Consider the following 22,976-nt stretch of genomic DNA (forward strand, 5'->3'; position numbering starts at 1 on the left):
ACCTCTGTATAGACACTGCTGTATAGATGCCGCTGTATAGATACTGCTGCATAGATACTGCCATATAAATACCGCTGTATAGATACCTCTGTATAGACACTGCTGTATAGGTGTCACTGTGCCACTATAGACACCGCTGCATAGATACCGCTATATACGCATCTATGTTATGTCCAAGCGTTGTGAAGGGAAGGCTGCTGGCTCAGCAGGACCTGCGCCTTCTGAGCCTTCCGATCTGTTTGGGATTGGGTTGAGGGGCTTTTGCTATGGAAGGGATGAGGTGCCCGAACCCCCCTGTTACCGCGCTCTGCCTTGGTGGTTACCTGATACTGAAAAACCGGAGGCGAACCCCTCCAGTTCCCGGTGTGGAGCGCTGGGAAGCAGGCATGCTTTGTTTTCGGTGCTGGATGCACGGGGGATAAGTTCCGCCCGCGTCCATCCTGACTTCATTCATTTGTCTTTGAATGGCCGATCTGTGCATATCAATGACATTTCTGAGAAACTATTAGCACATTCATTACAATTCCAAGAACGAACTATACCTATGCACTTACTACATGTGTGGTCCAATGGGTCAGGAGTCCTCTGGTGGTCGTTTGGGACACCTTCATCCTTTCTTCATCCTCTCCTTCATCATCTTCCTCTTATCCTCTTTACGACCTCTTCTCCTGGCCCCTTCCAGCACCCTCAGCTCATGCTTTGGTTTTGGACCAGCTCCTACCTACTAGTAGTTAAACTACCCAGCACAGCGCTGTATGGCTGGGCAACGCCACGGATAGAGTAGCTGCAACATTTACAATTAAGCACATTAGTAAAATTCCTCTGCTACTATAGCTATAGATTAAACACACCTGGGCACAAAGCTGAGGCTGAGCAGACTCCCCAAAGCTGTTACAGCAGCGAAGGAAGGGACTCGGAGCACGAGGCAGCCTTGGGAAGGGCAGGGAACACAGAGCGGGGCCAGGGGAGCACCTTGTCGGAGCCCCCAGCACCGGCCGTGGGAGAAGACAGGCTGCTGGGGGAGTGCAGCCCACCCGGAGTTGGCTGAAAGCGGGACCAAGGTCATTGTGGCAGGGGGGAATGCACGCCCAGCTCTGCCCCCACCCCCCACCCCCCGCTGGTGATCACCCCCCAGACGCAGCATGCACGTGGGATTTTGCACAGCGTTTCTCAAAGTGTGGCTGGACAGGGATTTACAGTGTCAAAGGATAACTCCTAACATTTAGGACAGCCCAATTGTTTTGTGCAAGGTATGGTTCCTATAGGTTCAGTTGCCAAATTTAGGCTGCAAGCAGGAGAGTGCACAGCCATCCTTTGGGCAAGGATGCTCGGGAACAATTAGGCTTTGAAGAAACGGGTAAAGAGGATACTTTGAGGATGCATTGCCAACTTGGCAAGAAGACTCAAGGTCCGTGTATCCTGAACCGAACTACACACATTATAATACTAAAAATCACACCCCTAGATCAAAAAAACCCTTGCCCAGGTGAAGACCCCTCCCCTGAGCATGTGTGATGTTGTGTAACCATATTATAATTATATACACAATCACGAACCAATCTTGTAGAGAATGGACTTGGTAACTTACTAATGTTATAGTCTCTGTGTAGGAATATGCCGTGGGGAGCCCCATGTGGTGGCCTGGCCTTGTGGAGCACCACCTCGCCCCCAGCTTTGCGCCATAAATAAGTGATGTCTCCCCGAGAGCGTGAAAATTGATTTATTGCACAAGGGGCCACGAATCTGCTTTTCGGACAAGACCAGCATCCCCCCCGCGGTGGGCCCACAGGGGTGGGGGCAATGGATCTGCCTCTCTAAGGAGCAGGGGACAGCTGCTGCTGGAGCGGTATTCCAGCCAGGGGGACAGGGCCCTGGGCACCCCGCTCGGAAGGGCTGGTAGTCATCTCCTGCAGCCTCTCCCCACTCAGCTGGTGTATGGAGGTCCACACTTAACAGAAAAAGCACTGGAGCACAGAAGTTGTTGAAAAAACCCCAAGGACACAGTTATTTAATCATTCTCTCCCAGAATACACAGCTGTGGCAGAAGGTATGGGAAAGAATTGTTTATTCATTCCTAAAAAGTCAGCAACATAAAACGAGGCACTGAAACACAAAACCAAGCCTGAGTGCATCTGTTAGCCTGTTGTACTGGGTAAGACAATTTTTCTTTCACTGAGCAGAATGTTTCAGTGGAACTGGAAAAAGCCCTGCATCCTCTCCCACCAAAACTAAGGAATGTGTCTTCAATTACAGCACAAAGCAAGAAAGAAAATTACTTTGTTTGAGGCCACAGAAGTATGTCCTATTCAAGCCAACAGTAGCCTAGTTTAGAAGAAATTGAGTGACAGAATTGGGTGTAGGCCATGCTGGTATTTGTGCTTCCAAATTTGAAACTCAGTCTGACGCCTTCAAAACAGGATTATATACCAACAGCTAAAAAAATTTAAAATTGCTAAGCCAAACAAGAGCTGTATTTTTGTAGTGAAAACAACGCTCAGCTTAACAGGCAGGGGTGCGGGGCCTGGGGGAAAAGTCTCTTCCAGAGGTGGGTGTGGAAGTCCAAGTCAGGGACAGGCACAAAAATGGGACCTTCTAACGGTGGCGTTACATGGGCCCCAACCAGCCCACGTTGTGAGATCTGGTGAGCCACCCCGGTACGAGGCACCCCAGGCTAAGGCATCACGTAGTGCTGATAACATGCATCTTTGGGGACAGGTCATTCCTTAAAAGGCACTGTTCTGGTGGCATCAATTCATCCAGAGGAAGGGTCTGTAATGTAACCCTGATGATTTATACTCCCATGGGTCAAGGAAGACAGACCAAGAATACGGGGCTGCTCTGTAATCAGGGCAGCAAGAGTTTTTTCTGATGTCACCAGTGACATCTTCCCTATCTACAGATCTATAGGCAACATATACATAAAGAGCAGCAAGGCTGTTAATGCTCCACACTAACAGAGAGCAAGTTAAGCTCTAAACGTGCTTGTATTTTAGATGATTGATTTCTTTGGGTTTTAATTATCTTGCAAAAACTGAAGCAAGCCTGCATTCTGAGGTCTCCATGTACTGATGAGGTTAATTTTTCCCTGTGCAGCCTCTCACATTCTACATCCAAGTTTGCTTCAGTTGATAAGTTTTGCGGGTGAATGCAATGGCAAAGGGACAGCTCGCCAGGAAACAACCTAGCTTTTATGTATTTGGTTACGGCATTCTGTTTAAGATGGGCTTTACTAGCCCAATTAGTAAACAAATGGGTGTTCCAAGCATAAAAGCGTATCAAAAGGGTCAACCAGAATGGCCGTTATCTAACCAGAGCATTAACTAACCCAAGTCAATACTCACAGCAAGTAATAAGGTATTTGGGAAAAATTAAAAAGAAAGAAATGGTTATGATCAGCTGCTTCCCATCACCCAGGCCGTACACCAGGCATCCTTTAATCGTCCCCACCACAGAGTCTGAGCAGAACTTTTCTATAGTCCCCTGAGCAGTCTCCCTAGAGAGAAAAGCAAAAATGAACACAATTAGGTTTACAGCTCCATAGAGGCTGTGTTCTTTCCAGCACATGCAATTTGTTGTAGGGTTTGTATCCTCTTTGACAATTTAAGAACTAAGAACATTCAGGAATATTTTCATAAATATTTTCATAAATATTCCTGAATGTTCTTAGTACATTCAGCACATAAAGTCTCCTTCATTTCACCTCCTCTAAAATACCCAGTGGGTGTCAAGTGGAGACCTGTCTCTTTCAAGCTGCTTAGCAAATCCAGCTGCGTTTCCAACCCTGAAAAGCGTACCTTAATGAAGGAGTAGAGCGATTTCCCATACATGGTCAGGAATTCCCTTCTGATGTCCAGCATATCTATCTCAGCACGGGACACCATCACTCGGATCAACGTGTTGTCATCTGTTCCCAAGCCCTAAAGGAATAAACCAACTGTCTGCAACTACAGAGCACCAGCAACAGACACAAAGGTTTTATCACTTGGTCTTCTGTGGGATCTGTTCCTAATTAGAACATTTTTGCATTAATGGAGCTATCCACTAGCAGCTCGCTGCTGCGTAAGCGTGTTGCTCTGAGCTTCCTGAGGGAAGAGAGGTCCATATAGAAGCTCAGGCTTTTTTTTTTTTTTTTTCTTCCTCCCCCTGCCCCCCCCCAGTTAACAGCAGAGTTTCCCTTTATCTAATAATTGCTGTCATGCTACTGACTTGAGCATGGAAACCCAGTGATCTTGCACCAAAAGCTCTTTACCTTCATGGATTTATACAATCTTTCAGCAAAATATGCAGGTTTATTTCGCATGCACTTTACTGTAAGGGAGACAAGAACAAGAGAATTAAGGCCAATAAAAACTGAAGGAGAAAGTCTTCCAAACCTTTACAGCACTTTTTCAGGCAAGGTGTTTATTCTGTAAAGATGTAATTCAGGGCCAACAAACAGCAAGTACAATGCAGACATCCATAGTCAGTGACCTGCCATAAATTGATGTCTCCAAGCCCAGTGCTCAGTCATATTTTCTTTAAGGATTTAATACTTCCTGACAGCAAACGTCAGCTACCAAAGCATCACTTGGGGAAGCAAGCAATATCATAAAGTACAGAGCTTTCTCACCCGGTTGTATCTGCAAAGATTAAAACACTGTGGCTTGCAAAAAAGATATAGTATCTGCCTCCTGAAGCCATGTACACAGCCAGCCAGGGCAAGATACAATATCTCTAATTATTTAATTATGTTGTAGACAAAGTTTAAAAGCAGGGAACTCACCCACAGCTAACAAAGCATCTTCAAGGTCTCCTGACATCTCCGATTTAATGCTGTCTGTTATGTCCTTATTAGCAATCCCTCTGTAGGCATCGAAAACTAGGAGGAAGAGTTGGTGATAAAAAGAGCAAGTGAGATGCTTCAGGGCATACAGTGTGTAAACCACTGAGGATCACTTTGCAAGATCAAGCTCCTCATGCTCTGTATGAACATTGTACCATTATTGTGACATTGTAAGCTAAATTTGGGCTGTCCCACAGAAATAATTCATTTTAATTATCAACTGTCTTGCTAATTGGCCTACCACTGCTGCTAGCATTTTCAAGAACTGCTAGTTAATGATGGCAGTTTAAATGCTTAGCTCTGTCCCAATGGGAGTCACACTTCATTATCTCCAATTTACAGGCTGGAGCAAGTTGTACTGATGTTTTTCTCAAGTCCCTTTTTCGTCTCAGGAGGGAATGAAACGGTCTTAAAGAACTGAATGGGACTGGGCTCTAGGATACCTGCTGGCTTAGGAAGAGTTCACAATCAGTTAACGAACAAGTACAAAGCTCCTACAAAATTATTGTCCTCAAACAAGGAAAAAAAATCCAGAACACCGCAGAGGGTCCTACCTCGTAGCAGGTGGCATCTGTTCCGTGTACAGAGGATGGCCATAAATTGTACCTCATCTGTTCCCCATTTCTTCTCCCCAGCTTCATACAGGCACTTGAAGACATTATCAAGGGACAAGGTGAGGCTCATGGAGAAGAACAGGTGCATACAAGATGAGATTTTTACTTCATAGAATCATTTAGGTGGAAAAGACATTTAAGATCATCAAGTCCAAGTGTTAACGCAGCACTGCCAAGGCCACCACTAAACCATGTTCCCAAGTGCCACATCTACATGTCTTTTAAATACCTCCAGGGATGGTGACTCCACCATGTCCCTGGGCAGCCTGTTCCAGTCAGACCCTATCCAGTACAGAAACTGTTCCTGATAGCAAATCTAAACATCCTCTGGCACTTGAGGATTTTTCCTCTCATCCAATTACTTGCTACTGGGGAGAAGAGTCTGACACCCACCTCGCTACAGCCTCCTTTCAGGTAATTGTAGACAGAAATAATGTTCCCCCCTGCCCAGCCGCCTTCTCTCCAGGCTAAACGCCCCCAGTTCCCTCAGCTGCCCCCCATCAGGCTGGTGCTCCAGCCCCTTCACCAGCCCCGCTGACCATCTCTGGACACGCTCCAGCACCTCAATGTCCTCTTGAAGTGAAGGCCCAACTGAACACAGGATTCGAGGTGCGGCCTCACCACTGCCAAGTACAGGAGGACGATCGATTGATCGCAGCCCTTGTGCTGCTGGCCACGCTGTTTCAGATACGAGCCAGGATGCTGTTGGCCCCCTTGGCCACCTGGGCACACTGCTGGCTCATGTTCAGCCAGCCATCAGCCAGCACCCCCAGGTCCTTCCCCACAGGCAGCTTCCCAGCCCCTCTGCCCCCAGCCTGTAGCGTTTCGTGGGGTTATTGTGACCCCAGTGCAGGGCCCAGCACTGAGCCCTGTTGAACCTCATCCAGCGGCCTCAGCCCATTGACCCCACCGACCCAGACCCCCCTGCAGAGCCCCCTTCCTCAAACGGATCAATGCTCCCCTCAAGCTCAGTGTCATCTGCAAACTGACTGGGGGTGCACTCGATCCCCTCTTCCAGATTGTTGGTAAAAATATTAAACAGAGCTGGCCCCAGCCCTGAGCCCTGGGGAACACCACTCGTGAGCGGCCGCCAGTGGGATGTATCTCCATCCACCACCACGCTCTGGGCTTGGCTGTCCAGCCAGCTTTTAACCCAGAGAAGAGTGCGCCCACACAAGCCATGAGAATGCTGTGGGAGATGGCGTCAAAGGTTTTACTAAAGTCTAGGCAGACAACATCCACAGCCTTTCCCTCATACACTAGGCAGGTCACCTTATCATACAAGGAGATCCTTGGTGCCTAAGCACTGCTGGCCTGCTGCTTGTCTAGGTCACAGATATTTTACAACAAATACTAACAAAGCACAGAAGCTCTCAAGTGAAATGCCACCTCTCCCCCCACACACCCAGCCTGTCCAGAGACTTTTCCCCACGGCCTTGCAAAGGAGGCTAGAACCATTATCTCCATTTCACCGGCTGAGTCAGAACAGTGAAGAGGCTTCTCTAAGGGTCAAACCTGAGAACAGAGCCCAGGTCTCCACCTAGGGTGCTGCTGTCTAGCACAGCTTCAGGCTTACTGTTCTACCTTGAAACAAAACAGATGAGGTCTAGAAAAAGTAAGGATTCACCACGCATCACAGGTACAAGAACAGACAATTCTTCCAAGGAAGGAAATTGCTACACACCTGGGCATCTTGTTGAGCAAGGGCATCATCCACATACATTCCCTCATCCCTGTTACCCTGCAGAGATACAAGGATGAAAAACTCCGTTCACCAGAGTGGAAGCAGTTCCTGCAAATTCCCCATTCAAAACGAGTTACTGGAGATGCACAATGGGATCCTTAAAATTGAATAGCAGCTTAAAAATGCAGCAAAATATGGCTCAGATGTAATTTGTGCTTCCTTTTGAAACTGATACAAGAATTACTTACTTTAAAAAATAAAGAGAGGGGGAAATGTAAATATAGTGAAAAACGAGAAAGAATTTGAAAAACAGAGGTTGTTAGTTAAATCCTTAGGAACAGTTAATAAAACACAGCCTTGGGAGAAGGCACAGACACCATAAATACGCTGGGACACAACAAGGTAAGCACAAGGAATCCCAAATCCTTAATGAGAGTAAACAGAAAATTACTGGAACTATGTGTCAACTATCCTAATTAGCATACTAAAAGATCCACCCTCGAGCAAAGAAAGCCCCCTACTAAAAATGCCCCCTCCCCACAGAACATGCCCCATGCAAAAAAAGTAAGCTGTACCTTTAAATGGAGATGAGGCTCGTAAGGACCGATGAAAATTAAGTGTGACTAAACTTAAACAATTGTTCAAAGTGTATAAAAGGTTTTACTATGTGTTGAGGCGTGCTAGCTTTGTGGATTTACCACCCAGAACCCATCTCTGCACAGACATGCAATAAATAGCTCCATGTGGATTGGCTCTTGCCCAGCAGGTCAAGAACCCAGATCTGGGATAACAGGAGGAGCAGAAATCCCCTTTAGCTGGACCATATGAAAAAGACAACATGGCACTAACGCACACCCAGGGCCAGGCTCCTCTCCCTCCAGAAGCTGGGTGTGAAATGCAAAATAAGTGACCCAGAAGCCAGCCTGGAACACCTCATCACCGAAGTGAGAGGCACATTCATCAGCAACAGGAAGATTCACCCCCCTTTCCCTTAGCCTGGATTTACCGTCGAGAGGGACACGAGGACTCTTCGAAACATGGAAGATGTGTCAGAAACTATGTCCTCCTCCAGGGTACAGCCATATTCTAGCAAGGGCACACACATATGACATCTGTTAGTAACCGGTCCACCACCTGTTGTTTGTCCACAATGTTTGCCAGCCATAAGCTAGGTAGGTATAGAACTGTGCTCAGGGCTCTGAACATCACAGAATCTTTAGGTGGGAAAGAAGCTTTAAGATCATCAAGTCCAACCATTAACCCAGCACTGCCAAGGCTACCACTAAATCATGTTCCCAAGTGCCACATATACACGGCTTTTCAATACCTACAGGGCTGGTGACTCCACCCTCTCCCTGGGCAGCCTGTTCAGTGCTTGACCACTCTTTTGGGGAAGAATTTTTTCTTATTATCTAAACCTCTCCTGGTGCAGTTGAGGCTGTTTCCTCTCATCCTACTGCTTGTTACTTAGGAGAAGAGACTGACCCCCACCTCGCTACAGCTTCCTTTCAGGGAGTTGTAAGGAACAAGAAGGTCCCCTCTGAGCCCCCTTTTCTCCAAGCTAAGCCCCCCAAGTTCCCCCAGCTGCTCCTCAGAGGACTTGCTCACCAGACCCTTCCCCAGCTCCGCTGCCCATCCCTGGACACACTGCAGCACCTCAGTGACTTTCTTGTAGTGAGGGGCCCAAAACTGCACACAGGATTCAAGGTGCAGCCTCGTACAGTGCCAAGCACAGGGTGACAATCACTGCCCTAGCCCTGCTGGCCCTGTTGTTTCTCATACAAGCCAGGATGCTGTTGGCCTTCTTGGCTATCATCATAGCAGCCCAGCTATCGTATTTAGTGCTACAGGGCAAAATTAAGAAGCACAGCCAGTATAAAACTGGCAACAGATCCACACATGGACAGACACCCAACCGACAGGCAAAATCACCCCATCCAGTTTTATTTACAGCGATTCAATTTCTGGGTGAAATCTGAACTTTTGAGGCTGTTGGCAGCACAGCTGCTGACACCTGTTTAACTCAGAGGTTCTCTCTGGACAAATGGCAATAGCTGTATGGGCTGATATGTCACATTTAAAGGCTAACAGACCCTTCTCGTTCCTCTTCACATGTTTGTGCATACACACAAGTGACTTTTCAAGCAGTATGATAACAGCTTGTACTTCGCACTACATACGCAGTTTGTAGTTCTCATTAATGCGCCGAATCTCTTCGTTTGTGCGAGAAGCTAGAATTTCAATCAGGCAGCCTTCATCTGTTCCTGCCCCCTAGGGAATTGCAAAGACAAGATCCAATGTTATTATGACAACTTTTTTGATGTGCAACTAGGATTATTTTAATTATATATGTTAATAATACTACATTAATAATAAAATATAATTAAGCCATATCATACTAAATTGACCAGAACTTAAGCAACATAAAAGGAAGATTTCCAAACCTTCAGAGCCCTCCTCAGTTCTTGCACATCGTACATGGTGGTAGGAGTCATCATACCAACGATCACCCTTTCAAAGTTCCCACTTAGCTCAGACTTCAAGTCATCAATCAAGTCCTAGAGGACAGAGATTGGAGAAAGGAGCTGGGAGAAGATACAGCCTTTGAGAACAGAAAGAACTTATTTACTACTTCATGCTGCAACCCTCCTTGGGTGAACAGTTGCTCTGAAGTGAACAAGACCAAAATAAACTTGGCCAGGGAAAGCCTGTGCTAACCTTACTGTAGTGGACACTAGGATGTTGCTCACATTTCACCCAAGTGACATAACCCCCAAAATGTCTTCATCTCCCAGTGAAAGCTACAGTCACTAATCTCTGAAGACCACCTACCCTGCCAATACTGCTTTTATAGGTGATCAGAACTTGCTGACGTTGGGAAATGTTTAGTTTGGTCAAGATCTCAATGATGGCATCTTCATCTGTGCCTGGAGAAAAACAATGGAAACCAGTCAAGCTGCTTGCACAAGAACCAGATGCGTGCTCTGGTCTTGTCCACAGTGTGCCATTAGCCATCTTCTGGTCCTTACACAACCTGGTTCTCATCAGCACTCTGGGGACTAGATCAGCATACAGAAGTGTCTCAACCCAGCCAGCGGCACGGCAGTACCACAGTGTGAGACAAGGCAAGAGCCTGACTAAGGATGTTTTTGTAGCCAAGACTTGGATTTCCAGTTGGGTTCAAGTCTCAGCCTGATCAAGTCACTCAATTCCTTTCAGTGCCCTCCTGGGGCACTGGGGCAATGCAAATGGTCAGACTTCCCCTCTAACAAACCACCAGACAAAACATTCCCAGTGCTTGGAGGGAAAAAAAGAGGGTTTAACAGTGGAGGTACCCAACTTACCAAATCCCTTCATAGCCTTCCTTAGTGCCTGTGCTTCTTGCTCAGCACTGAAGCTTGAGACCCCCTTGATTGTTGCCTAAACCCACAGGAGAGGAGTTGTGAAAGGCAGACTAAATGTGATACATACATACATGCGGTAAAGTTGAACTAACGAAAAATATATTTGAACATTCAAAAGATGCAAACAGTGACACAGCAAGTAAAGCCCACCCACCAAACACAACTGATGTTATACCAGGATTCCATCCTACCCTAAAGAGAAACAGTTTGTTCTAGAGGAACTTCCCAGCCACATAAGAAGTCAGCCACAGGGACACAACTAAAAGGAGAAAATATCTCCATATAGCTGCCCATGGAGTATCTTGTTCCCAGTTAACTAATGGCAAGCAGCCTGACATCTCTGTTCATTCCAGCTGGGGCTTCTTCCTAGCAGTTTTCCATGTAAATTGTAGAAGCAGTTGCTCCCATCAAGCCCTATCCCTGACTTCTCTAAGAGCAGCCAAGGTCCATCCTTCTGTAAAATAACGCACCAGGAAGTGCTGTGTTTTGCTCAAAACAGTGATTCCCAAACAGGTTTCTCCTGCCTCCTGTCCAGCACCATTTCTGGGGGGCTGCACTGTCTCTTACAAAGCTCTCCATGTTCCTGTGAAAATCATTAGCAAAACGCTGCTTAACCCTCCTGTAGGTTAGGCTTTCTGAAACAGGCACAGTGATAACTACTGTATAGATGGTTACCTTGCAGGTTGAACCTGGAAAGAATAATATGCCAGGAAGTTTATCTGGAGAAATTAATGTTCTTTAAACTAATATCTGCTGAGATTTTCCATTAACTCCCCAAATGGAAAAGCCCATCTGTGTGGGTCATTCTCCTCTAGCATGAGGAACAAGAGAGAAGCGATAAGCTTACCCCCCATAAAGGGACAGACAGTGACAGTGTTCTTCCTGCTGTGTCCTTATCTGAGCTACACTCCCCAGGGTTATCTGATCAGAGCAAAGGCCTGGCACAGGATGGTAAAGAAAACACACACACTCACCATCGCTCTTGTATTTGGTCAATCTGTTATTGTCTACGTCTCCAGGCAGTTAGACAACTGTAATAAAAAACAGAGGAAGTGTTAGTTTTCCAGCAAATAATTAAAAGAATATACCTACCCTTGCCAGAAAAATGGAGCGGGTTAACTTGAACAGCCCTACTGAATGTCCATGGCAGTATCCCTGAATTTCCAGTCCTGCTTTGTACTGAATGAACAAAGGCTGGCTTGCAGCAGCAGCGCAGGGCCAGGGCATCCACCCTGCCTGAAAGAGGGATGTGGTACATAAGCAGATGATTAGCACTAGTAATTTAAGAAATTTCTTTTCTATTGCTAGCGTGACAGCCTGGCTGAGGCCTTAAGAAGAAGCAGTCAATGTTGCCCTGGGAGCAAAGAAAACAGACTTGATTCCCATGCCCTTCAAAACACATGGCTTTGACCTTGCCAGGTGGGAGACTGAGAGTGAATTAGGGTGAGGGTGCCTGCACAGTCCCAACAGCCTTCACAGATACCCCCTGGGAGGCAAAGGCAACATCAATGTCTAGATGAGCATGCAAAGGATAACCTTACTCAAGGACTGGGACAGGAGAATTATCTTCCTTTAATTAAAAACTGCTGTATCCAACATCTCTCCAGTTCAGTTCAATGCGTAATTCCTTGTAAGACTGTAGTTTTAACTGACTATTAAAGCCCTCAAAAAAACCAACCAAACAAAAAAAAAACAAACCCAAAAAACTTACTTGTAATCTCCCCAGGGTTACTTTTTCTGTTCATAATTCTGTTTCCATGCATAGGGCCGATACATGAACGCACCCAAAGTATTTTCCCAAATCCCTGGTCAGTGACAGGATGTCAGGTACTAGGACAAGGTTCACCTCCCTGCAACTCCAGTCCCACACAGCATGAGCTGAGGTTCTCGCGTTAAAGCCCTTAAGCAGAAGGGTGATGCCAGTGGCTGACGACATCTCTCCTTAATCCTTCTCATGGTGCTTAATAGCTGCTATCAATGAGCCCAGACAGTTGTGCAAGAACAGGAGTGTCTTTGCTCATGCTTCACATGACTCTTACAAATCGGAGTACCATTGGAGGCTGCTGTTCAGGCAAGTTACTCTTAGCATGACATTTGCCACAGACGTGCTACGCACAGGCACTCCCAAGTGCTCTCCAGGTCATCTGTACATTATTACACTCTGGGCAGTCAGGCAACATATGGAAAATTATTAGTGTTGAGTTTGCTTTCTTTCGCTTGATTGTAGATTTCAGTGGTCAAAATTATGACCTAGACCTCAGAAAAGTCATCTTTTTACAGAAATATAAAGCCAGCTTTATTTGCTTTAGCCAGACATTAAATAATGGCTTTGAATTTCACAGATGTTTTTCTAATGCAGTTTTACCATCCAGTTGATTTGTACACAGGAGCAGGGATATTGCACAGGCTGGTTTTAGCAAGTTGATTAGAGGGCAAAAGAAAGGTCAATAAACAAGGAAAAGGAGGTGGGAGGCAGAAAAATTCTGAGTGCAAATGAGCTGGCAGAAAGAAACCAAAAACATGAGGAAAGGATGCATGTACTGGATTCAGGGCAAATGCTCCTGCAATATCAAATTACAACAGAAATGTCATCAAATATTGACTCTAAGATTCCAATTTCTTTATCCAGCTTAAATGTCACTGGGAATATAAAGAGTAGAGCACTGCAAAAGGCGGCGGTGCTAACCCCACTGCAAAGTCTGCAAATGCTGTTTTGTTCCCAGTGTATTTCTGTGTGCGGTGCCACAAGAGATGAGCCACTGAAGTTACAGGTGGAAGAGCTCAGCGGGTCAATCAGGTTCTCCTGCAACAGTCCCTCCCTGCCCCTGGAACCCTTTTCCTCCCTTTCCCAGGTGATTGCATCTCCACGAACTGCTCAGGCTGGGCCATTAGATGAGTTAAAACTCTCCTTTGCTAGTAGGGAGAGAAAGGAACTGCTCAGACAGATCTGCCAGTGCTTTGCAGCTTAGCACGGCTCTTGGCTTGCAGCTCAAATGGGGAAAAGCAGCTTCAGGACAGGAGCAGCTTCAGGACAGGAGCAGCTCCGTGCTTTGAAGAATTGAACTTCAAAGAGTCTGCTAGCAAGCGCTAAGGTGGCCTGGTTAATCCCTGACCTGATGTTTGCTTCATCCCAGAATAAAGGCCTGAGCTCGCTGGTACAGCAAACCTGACTTAGAACAGGCTCAAAAAACTGTGGCCAGGTGCGAGTGCAGGTGTATGAGGCATCTGTCCCATTATTCAAATTTTTTCCATGGATGACCTTTTCCTGGTAGGCTTTATCAGCTAATCAGGCAGTTGTCAGTCCACATCAATGTCCTCTAACAGCTGAATCCAGAATAGACTTCAGTTTTCAGAAAACTGCTGAAACTGTCATATGTGCTGGCCAACCCAAACCTAGGCTTGCTCTGAATCAAGTTTTCCTGACTGTGCACAGAGAACGCACAGCTCCCGGCACACAAAGCTCCCAACAGCTTAACAGGATATAAACACAGGTTGGTTTGTTTTTTTCCCTCAAGTCATGGACATGTTGTCAGTCCTGCACCTGGGATCTGGAGTGGAAAACCACCGCTTTGCGACCCATCCCCTTGCAAGGCAAACACTGGACTTGCTTGACTAGTTCTTTTATTCGGAGCACGTTTACTCGAAGACAAACCCACACCCTATGCCTGCTCAGCTTCTCCATGGCTCTGTCACCGCCAGCTGTTGCCAGCTGTGCTGGATACAGCCTGCGCCCTCCACAGCCGGCTGTGCTTCAGGGAGGCTGGGTGCCCTGGCTCTGGAGCTCACGGCGAGGTGGCTGACCCTGATCCCAGCCCAATCTGCAGCTCAGGGAAGGCTCTCCCTTCTGCTGGAGAGCCCCGAGCCAGCTGAAATATCCCAGCACCTCCCACACAGTGACCTTTTCCTGGCCACTGCCCTCAAAAGGAGTAAAAATATAATACTGAGTTAGCACAGTGCTGTACTCCTCACTTCGGCCTGTGCACCCACCTGGAGTCACTCCACAAGCCCCCTGCCATGCGCTCCTCGCTCCAGCATCCAGCAGGGAGGTTGTGCCAGCTTGGGCACGGCAGAAATAGGAAGCAAAACCTGCGCTCCCTGTGCCTGGGAAGAGTCAGCCATCTTCCTCCTTCCCACAACCTGCCTCCCTGTCCTTCCTCAGCCCAGGCCTGTGCCCTCCAGGGCTGCCCCTACACCCTAAATGTCTTAGCATCAGTGGCCTGACGCGGCATCTGCCCAGCCAAGGGCAGTGCCCCTCCCACACGGCCGGGCCACCAGCCGCTGCGGTCTGTCAAGCAGGGACGGCACTTGGCACCTTCCCAGGCGCCTCTAGCCATGCAACCCCTTCCCCATACCAAAGGGGACCCCCCAGCCGGTTTGGCACTCACCTGTCCCAAGTGGGTGCCTTGGCAGGGATGGGGAGAGCTTTGCTCGGCTTGTTCTGGATGGCAAAGTCCCCGCCCTGGAGCGGGAGGGACTCGTCAGCGCAAAACAGCTTTTCTGGCACGCCTGATGGGAAGGCAATCGAGCCCTGCTCGCTCCTCTGCCCTTCCGTGAACAGTTGGTTGTAATCCGGAGCAGGGAGAGATCCCTCAGGGAGCCTCACGCACATTTAGGAAGTGCAGATTTGGGGTTACACAGAGGCCCTCGCAAGTAAAGGTGGCGGGGCAGGTTGGGGCGGCTTCCACGCTCCCCAGCATTGCCTGTAAAAATCTCCGGGAACAGAGGGGGGTCTCTGACGGCAGCCTGAGAGCACAGCCAGCCCGATGCCTGGCTTTATGCTGTCGTGTAAGGGCATACCCAAGGGGGGAGCGAGGGGGACGACGGCGGGGAGCACACAGGCAGCAACGGCCTTGAGCAAGTTCCGTTCATCCCCACAGACAACACGGGGGGAGATCTTACCTGTATTATGTCTCCTTTGCTCCCACAGCAACTCGCCAGGTCTTCAGCATTGTTTCCCCTTGTCTAAGAGCTTTGCATCACTAACAGCCGTGATTTCATTACGAGTGATCGCTTTAATAAAAGTTCCTGCTTTTGCCTCAGTAAATGGCACCGCCCTCAAGTCAAAACACTTCAGGCAAAGGGACTTCAGTTTTTACCCTGATGTGACACTGCCAGGGTCAGCCTTTGACAAGATCGTGAGGCTCACAGAGGGGAATCAGCCTTGCAATAATACATATCTTCCTTGTGTTTATCCTCAGGGACTCTGGCCTCCCCTGATGCCAAAAGTACAGTTATCGTAATGGGTAAATCAGCCCTCTCAGGTTCTTTTTTCCAGCTCATACGACAGCTATATCTCACCCCTGTGCCTCTTTGCACATGCTCTTTTGCTGGCAGAGACCTAATTTTAGCAGCAGGGATGAATGCAGGCTGTGCTGCAGTGAGCATGGCTGTGCAGCTGGCTTATTATAGCTCCCACTGCAGCTCAGTCTCCCAAAAACAAGCCCACAGGGGCCAGCTGGCCAGCACCTACTCACTCTCTGCTGACACGGGGGGACATTGAACAGGGAGTAACAGAAAAACAAGGTGCAAGCCACAAGCACTCTCCTTTTCCGTTGCAGAGTCTCTTCCCTTGCAGAATCTGGCCCTTTACCCCACTCAGGATTCAGTGTGGACTGGTACACACTACCAACAGTCACTAAGGAGAAACTCCTTCCTACATCTGTTAAAAGTTTCCATTCTCATCCCTTCCTCTCACGTCAGCTGCCTCCTGCTTTGGGCCCGTACCCGTGCATTTTAATCCGCCAGCAGAACTGCTGTGTTTCTTCATCTTACGTTGCCTGTGATTTTTTTAGCCTGCGCATTTTCAAAAGCTTCATTCTTCTGTTTGCTTTCCAGCCTCTTCAGCCCTGAGGACTGGATGGCTCTGATACTGCAGTCAACAGTATATGCAACAGTAATTATTTAAGACTGTAAGTTATGAATCTTCTTTGGATATTATTTACCCTTTAAATATTGCACCAATCCTGCCATTCATGATTTGCATAATTTAACCTTTTCTTGCCCCCTGGGAGAGGCTCCAAGTAGGGAGGAATACTTGGAGATGCAAAGTGTTTGCGTGGATGTTTTTAGCCATCCAGAATTAGTCATGCAAGCGTAGCCTCTTCAGAAGCCACATCCTGACCCAACACACAGCTGAGCTCCCCATAAGCTTGGCTGGTCATGGATGCTATCTCCGTAGCCATCCAGTTCAGACGATCATGATTATTTGAATATTGGAAAGGAAAAAAACCCCACCAAAGTATGAAAGCTTCTGAACATGCTGAGAGTTAGCTGAGTTTCTCTGGAAGGTGGATGGAAGGACAAGGGGTTTAGGGCAATGGCTGCCTGAACGCTGTTGTACCTTGCTGCAGGAGCTGCTCCCTTCAGGAAGGCAAGGGGTTGTTGCTGTAGGAGAAATTTCTTATACAAGGTTGAAGAGACAGAGCTTTGTCTCTCCAGGAGCTCTTTGTCTAGGGTCTGCTCAGCTTTCAGTATGTTGTCTTCATCTCTTAAATTATGGAAAGGCTACGGCTATCCTTGAATATCTCCAGCCTGAAGCAGTGTCTAACATAGCTTTGCTATCCTTACATCAAAAGAGGAACAGTAATGGACAAGGCCACAGTTCCCATCAGTGTCGTAGGTGACAAAGCACATTTGCTTTTCTTTTCACTGATATATCCTGGTTGTCTCTGATGATTTTAAACCCACTTGTTATAAAGTTCTCCAAAACCCCCGACTTCACTCAGTTGCATATCTGCTCTGTATTCCCGCTCCATCCTGCTGTTCTCCCATCTCTACAAAACACACAATAAAAATTAAAGGTCACAGAAAGACATGGCAGTGTGCATTAAGTGAATAGATTGAGCTCAAGCAGCCAGCCTGTTAGGAAGGAGGTATTTATTCCAGGTCCCACAACGAGAACAGAGCCAAACCTCTCAGAAAACGGCAGCATTTGTGTTTTTGCCCTAAGGACTTGGCCTTTTAAATTTGCACCTCAGAGAGCAGAGGAACCTAGTGCTGGAAGGAGAGATTTTCATTGTGGCCTTTGATTAGCAGGTATCTGCCTTTAGCTTCAGAGAACCCGCCTCACCTCATTCACCAAGGTCCATATCCTGGCACTAACAAAGTCATTAGCCAATCTGCCACAGATTGAAGTCGGGGCCAGAATCTGGGCCTTTGGGGATTGTGCAGGTGTTTTCAGCAAGTTCATAAGGGAATGCTCATTTTCATACCTGAGTCTAGAAGTATAAATGCAGTTTGCATTTGGCAGCCCCTGAAAATGGGGTTATTCAACTGTTGCATGAGTGCTGCCGGAGCGATGTTGCAATGCTGCAGCTCAGTTAAGACTACTGTCTCCATAGCAGCGAGTAGCCGAGGTTAGGGTGGAGGCTGAAAACCAGCGCTTGCTTTTCTAAAGCACTGATTTTCATGCGCTTGTAAGAGAGTAAAACATTTTCACATTCTGCATATTAATATCAGAGTAATCACTAGATTAACTGCAGATATTAGGACTCACTATGAAGACGTAGGGGTACTTCTGATGCTTAGAGCAAGGACGTCTCCTTACCTCCAGTTCAGCACTGTGTAAGATGAAATGTCTGCTTCCACATGTGTAGCCTTGGTGTAGAAACTGTTTTGGGGAAGCCCCTGGGAAGAGCCAGCCTGAAGCTTCTGTTCTGCCATCTGAGCGAAGCCCTTTTAACACAGAGAGATGAAGAAAGGTGACAAACACATTCCCAGAAACGTGAGGTGGGAAGACTGAAGTATTCCAATTCACGTAAGAAAGAAAAGTGTTCTTAGCTCTTCATTACTTTACCATAACCATTAGAAACACTGTTTTTACGTGGTCAGTATTACCAGGGGAATGTGCAGCACTCCACCTCTTAGCAATCCAGGCTTTACAAAGCCGTGAGCGCAGCGTACCAGTACTGCTATGCAAGTCAAGGGCTCTCTGGCTAGGCTGGCTTGATGACATAAACATACATGTCACGTAAAGCCAAGAAGGAACAGGGGAGAGGAACGGATTTGAGAAAAATCCCTCTAACCTGAAGTGCCTTTAAAACAAGAGACCACTCAGACGTGGTGGTCTCCGTGCCATAGAAAATAAGCTATGAGGGGAGACAGCAATGAGTAGCTGCATGAAGGAGCCAGGAGTCAAACTCCCCATTTCAAGAGTGCTTCAATTCAAGATTTTTAAGACAGGGCTGCTTGCATATTCTGCAGGCAGGCACACAAGAGGAGATCCTGGATGCTCTTAGGATTTCTAAGTGACAGCTACAACAGCATCTCGGGTGCTACCGCACTCAGTGCTTTCCACGCTGCTGTTCTGCAGACACCATCTCAGATATACCCACACACTCTGCCTTTCTCTTACAGAGAAACTTAAGGCTGCACTTGGCCATGAGCCCACTGTACTGTTCTCTTTTATTAACTGCAGCTATAAGCAGCAAGGAAGGCAAACATTGCTGGGGCACGGGTGGTTAGACAGCTTCGTGTGCTGCCTGTGCCAACGAATGCCATCTGAAGGGGGGCTGGAGTCAGCAAGCACCTCTGCAGTGTGGTTGTGAAGATGGCTGGGCACTTGTGAGGTGACCCCTTCACCTCCAAAAGATCCCCTTGCAGTCATACAAGTTGTCGCTTGCTCCTGATCCTAGTTGTGTTGTCCCACCTTACACTGTTCAAACTGAACTGGGGGAACACTGGTCTGCTTTAACATCCCCAGTACAGCTTAAGGCTGAGGCAGAAGACATGCAGAAGCCTTCACATGGCCTTGGTAAGCCATTCCCGTCACTTGTTGGGAAGACATCACCCAGTGTGGATGCAGCACAATCAGAATGACACTGCTTGTGGTGCTGCAGCCTATTTACATTAAGGACAAGAGATGGGCTAGACCACTATTATTGCATTTACATTACAGTTTATACAAATACAATTTTGTCTTGAACAAACTCACGCTATCAAGACTAATTGATGTCACCTAAGCCCCAGGCCTAAGGGCATTTGCCAGCTCCAGGGAGAGACGTTCAGTCAGGGAAACTCCTAATGCCCTGTGGAAGCTATATGTTATTTGTGGTACAGACTAAACTCTCCTTCCCCAAAGCTGCAGGCTACGAACTGCTACACCATTGCTTCCAGCAGCCTTAAATGCATTATCAAACCTAAATTTCATTTAATGGGCTTAATGAATGTTTACTTTAATTAGCATACATATAGTTCTGAAGAGGAAATGAGTAGCTTTCACTTTTTTCTTCTTAATTAATATCTACCTCTGTTTAGCTTTATCTTACTTAGCTGCTGTGTAATTTGGCTATAACCCAGCTCTAGGGGATGAAAGCAGAGTTATGACTGCCCAGCTAAGAGTAATTTTTATGGCACACATGCATTCATTCCTTCATGGGAATATGATAGAAACTCACTGGCTTATGCAGGGCTTGGAGCAGGGAAAACATCAGCATCTTAACACGATACATCTAGAGCTAAACATCAATGTGAGCAGGGCTGCTGCGCAATAGAAAACAAGCCAAGGACGAGCCTGCACACGGGACCCAGCCCTCCCGTGCCTAAATACAGTCGGGGCAGTAAAGCAGCTTCATCAGGCACCCATGAGCACAAGGCAAAGCAGGGCAGCGAGCCTATCAGCCTACCCAGGAAACCAAGCTGGGAACGCTACAGAACAGCACTACTCACACCACCGGTCCAGAGCTCACCCAGCAAAGCCAAAAGACAGAGCCACAGCCAGGGCTGCCCTACAGCTGCCGAGAGAAAGAGTGAGACCTCTGGGCCTGTGCTTAAATGGAGGTCATGGTCGATGGGCAAAATGTGCCGGGTAGAGGCCCAGGTGAGACTGCTTGGAGCAACGAAAGCCTGAGGGCACCCTCAGGACCCTGCTGCTTGAAATGCAGCTACCTCCCTTTGCAGTGAGAACCCCAAACCTGCAAATTTCTCTTCATGTAACAACAACTGCTTTAAACAAGAGCGTGTATTTGTAGTGCCAAGTCACGATCCTTGGGATATGTGCCTCTTTTTGCCTTGGCGGTCAATCCTATTGATGTACGCAGTATTGGTCCAGGCTGTGCTAATATTGCATCAAACATGCATGAGCCTACAGATCTTAATCAGCTCAATTATTTTTATGTGTGCTTATTATATATATCTAGGCCATGGGTATTATTGCTGTTGATGGAGGATGTTGGTTTCTAGCTGCGGGAAGCATAGCTGCTGCTGTTGAGTATGTCTTAGAAGGGCAAAGAGAAACATGTAAGAGGTGGAAATTTATTTTTTAAACAGGTAAAATACAGGTGTGAGTTTCAAGGCTTTTTGATCCGTTGCAGAGCTCTGACCCTAGCCACATTACTAGCTACGTGATAGTACGCTTGAGAGTTGACCGTTTTCTTGGGAGTGGTAAGGTGATGGTTTTTCTGGTTGTACCAGTAGTGTTTTCAGGCCACTACTCTGTGCTTAAAATAAACCCTTGGATTCCAGAAAATCATGGGCAGAAAGAGAGATGGATAAAATCGTGGCTCTACTACCCTTCAGCTGGTGAGAAGCTCAACTGAGATTTTTGCACTAAACGTGTGCCGTTAAGGGAACATCCTTATCGAGATAAAAATAGCTGGATGAGAAGACTTAATATGCAATGAATACAGGAGAACATGACCATTCCTTTCTTGCCCCAGGATAGCTGTGCATCACCAGGCACAGAAAACCGTGCAGGCGCTTTTCTACCTCGCTGCCGCCTCTCGAAATGTCCAGAAGAGGTCGGTGTGCCCTCGCTTTTAGGTTAATCGGATGAAACCTTTCCAAACGTATGTTTTTATTTAGAAAATGCTGAGCTGTCTGGAAAGTTTGATCAAGAGGGATGCAGCTGTATTAATGTGCTTCTTCCTGGGGATTTGGTTGTATTTTCTTAGCGGTATAAGGGAACCAGGGATCAGGGAGACAATATGCAGGCAAACAGCTCTGCTGACCACATCACTGGGACTCAAATATTTTAAACCTAGCATCATGGGATTTTAACAGCTAAATCTTGGTGTTTAGAATTCATGGTATTAGTTAGATTGAGGTTTCTCTCTGCAATGGGACAAATTTGTGAGCAGCCTGGATTTGCTCCAGGCTAACGGCAGAGAAGGACTAGATCATGTCTCTGCTGGCAATCACTGATGAGCTTTTTCCCTTACAGCTTTCAGACTCGGTTCTTTCTGGTCCCTATGAAGGTCACTGGAACTGCAGCAGTGCAGCCGAGCCTTGTGCCTTCTGCAATAAAGAATATCAGCAGCATCTGCAACCGATGATAGGCTTCTGCTGTGCTTTTGGTCCCCAAAATGGTCACCGACAGTTTGCACGCCTGTGGCCAGAACATCAAGGCCCCATAGTTGTATGTGGGTCTGACACTTGTCTGCATTATGCCTCAGCACTCCCAGGTACCTTTAAAAAGAAAAAAAAAAGAGGGGAAAAAAAAAAAAAAAAAAAGAGTACTTCTCAGTCCCTAGTTAGGATATTCAGCAGTGCATCTGCAAGCTCTCTGCACGGCAGTAGGCTTTATCTTCTTTAGTTGGAAATGAGTCATTTCCCTGTACTGTACCGAGATGCCCAATTTCCTTGGAAATTGTTCAGTTCTGCAGAGTCCCCAGAAATCACTTATTATTGGACTCTCTTTGTGCACGGGGTGTTTTACCTCAGTCTTAATAGATGTCTGGGGATCTTTCACAGGTTAGAGTAATTACAAAAAAATAATAATGTAAAAAGGATAGAAGCAACTGAGACTTTACCCAGTTCATATTTAATGTGAAAGGCAAGTGACTCTTCTGTGTTGGCCACTGGCAACTCATCGTATAGCCCCAAACCACAGCTGAGCAGAGTTTAATGACATTTAAAGCCTGCTAAATGAAAAAGGACAGCTTTCACACTTTTGTTAGCTGGCTGGCTGAAATGATTGCAGTTTCAGCTGTGTGGACCTACAGTATCTCGTACAGGACACTTGGAAATGAGGTGCAGATACCCCACAGCACCCTATGAACTATGGGAGAATGACAGTGGTCAAGGAAGACTTTGAGGTCTGTAGGGTGGGCTTGTAGACCCTTACCTACAGGAACTGTCAAGAACAAGGATGACGGAAGAGGTGAAGCATTAACCGTACTGAAGAGGCATGGTGGCTCAGCAGATAAGCAACTGTACAGCGATGCACTTTTAGATCTGTGCATCCAACATCGTAAAAATATAATCACTGACAATTTTACTTGCCTGAGAGCCATGTGCATCTTGAAAGTCTTCAGATGCTGGGGGATGGCGGACACAAGAATTAGGTCTGTTTTCAACATGCTGATCCAGTCTTGTTGGCGTCGCTGGAAGCCCAAGCCCAACAGTGATGCAGGAAAAAGGGCTGTGCAAAGGGTAAACATTGTTGCCATCCCACAGTAACTGGGGCCTGCCCAGCCAGTCTGCTTGGGACAGGAGCTTGTCAGCAGGATGGCTGT

The 22,976-nt window shown here is 47.0% G+C and overlaps 1 protein-coding gene across 3 annotated transcripts; it reads right to left on the reverse strand.

Moving 5' to 3' along the window:
- Positions 1 to 2,048: 2,048 nt before the first annotated feature.
- Positions 2,049 to 22,887, reverse strand: ANXA4 (annexin A4). 3 transcript variants are annotated; one of them, XM_080370130.1, is made up of 15 exons: positions 22,744 to 22,887; positions 18,071 to 18,198; positions 15,424 to 17,297; positions 11,499 to 11,555; positions 10,465 to 10,540; positions 9,953 to 10,047; positions 9,565 to 9,678; positions 9,301 to 9,391; positions 8,127 to 8,206; positions 7,121 to 7,177; positions 5,377 to 5,470; positions 4,763 to 4,858; positions 4,250 to 4,308; positions 3,795 to 3,917; positions 2,049 to 3,493 (listed from the first exon to the last, which is right to left on the reverse strand). In XM_080370130.1, exons 4-15 carry the CDS (start codon positions 11,499 to 11,501, stop codon positions 3,434 to 3,436), a joined length of 948 nt encoding a protein of 315 aa, XP_080226256.1. In that variant the 5' UTR covers positions 11,502 to 11,555; positions 15,424 to 17,297; positions 18,071 to 18,198; positions 22,744 to 22,887; the 3' UTR covers positions 2,049 to 3,433. The 3 variants fall into 3 exon arrangements, with proteins under 3 accessions (XP_080226256.1, XP_080226255.1, XP_080226257.1); XM_080370129.1 differs by lacking the exons at positions 15,424 to 17,297; positions 18,071 to 18,198; positions 22,744 to 22,887 and adding an exon at positions 14,910 to 15,324; XM_080370131.1 differs by lacking the exons at positions 15,424 to 17,297; positions 18,071 to 18,198; positions 22,744 to 22,887 and adding an exon at positions 12,236 to 13,535.
- Between the last annotated feature and the right edge of the window lie 89 nt (positions 22,888 to 22,976).

This window comes from Falco punctatus (genome assembly GCF_963210335.1).
Source record: "Falco punctatus genome assembly, chromosome: 20".
NCBI classification, from domain to species: Eukaryota; Metazoa; Chordata; class Aves; order Falconiformes; family Falconidae; genus Falco; species Falco punctatus.

Coding starts and splice junctions, on each gene's coding strand:
- ANXA4 (XM_080370130.1), bottom strand. Junction 10,048..10,464: donor GAAGGCTATGAAGGGATTTG/GTAAGTTGGGTA, acceptor GTTTTTCTCCAG/GCACAGATGAAGATGCCATC. Junction 9,392..9,564: donor AACTGAGGAGGGCTCTGAAG/GTTTGGAAATCT, acceptor GCAATTCCCTAG/GGGGCAGGAACAGATGAAGG.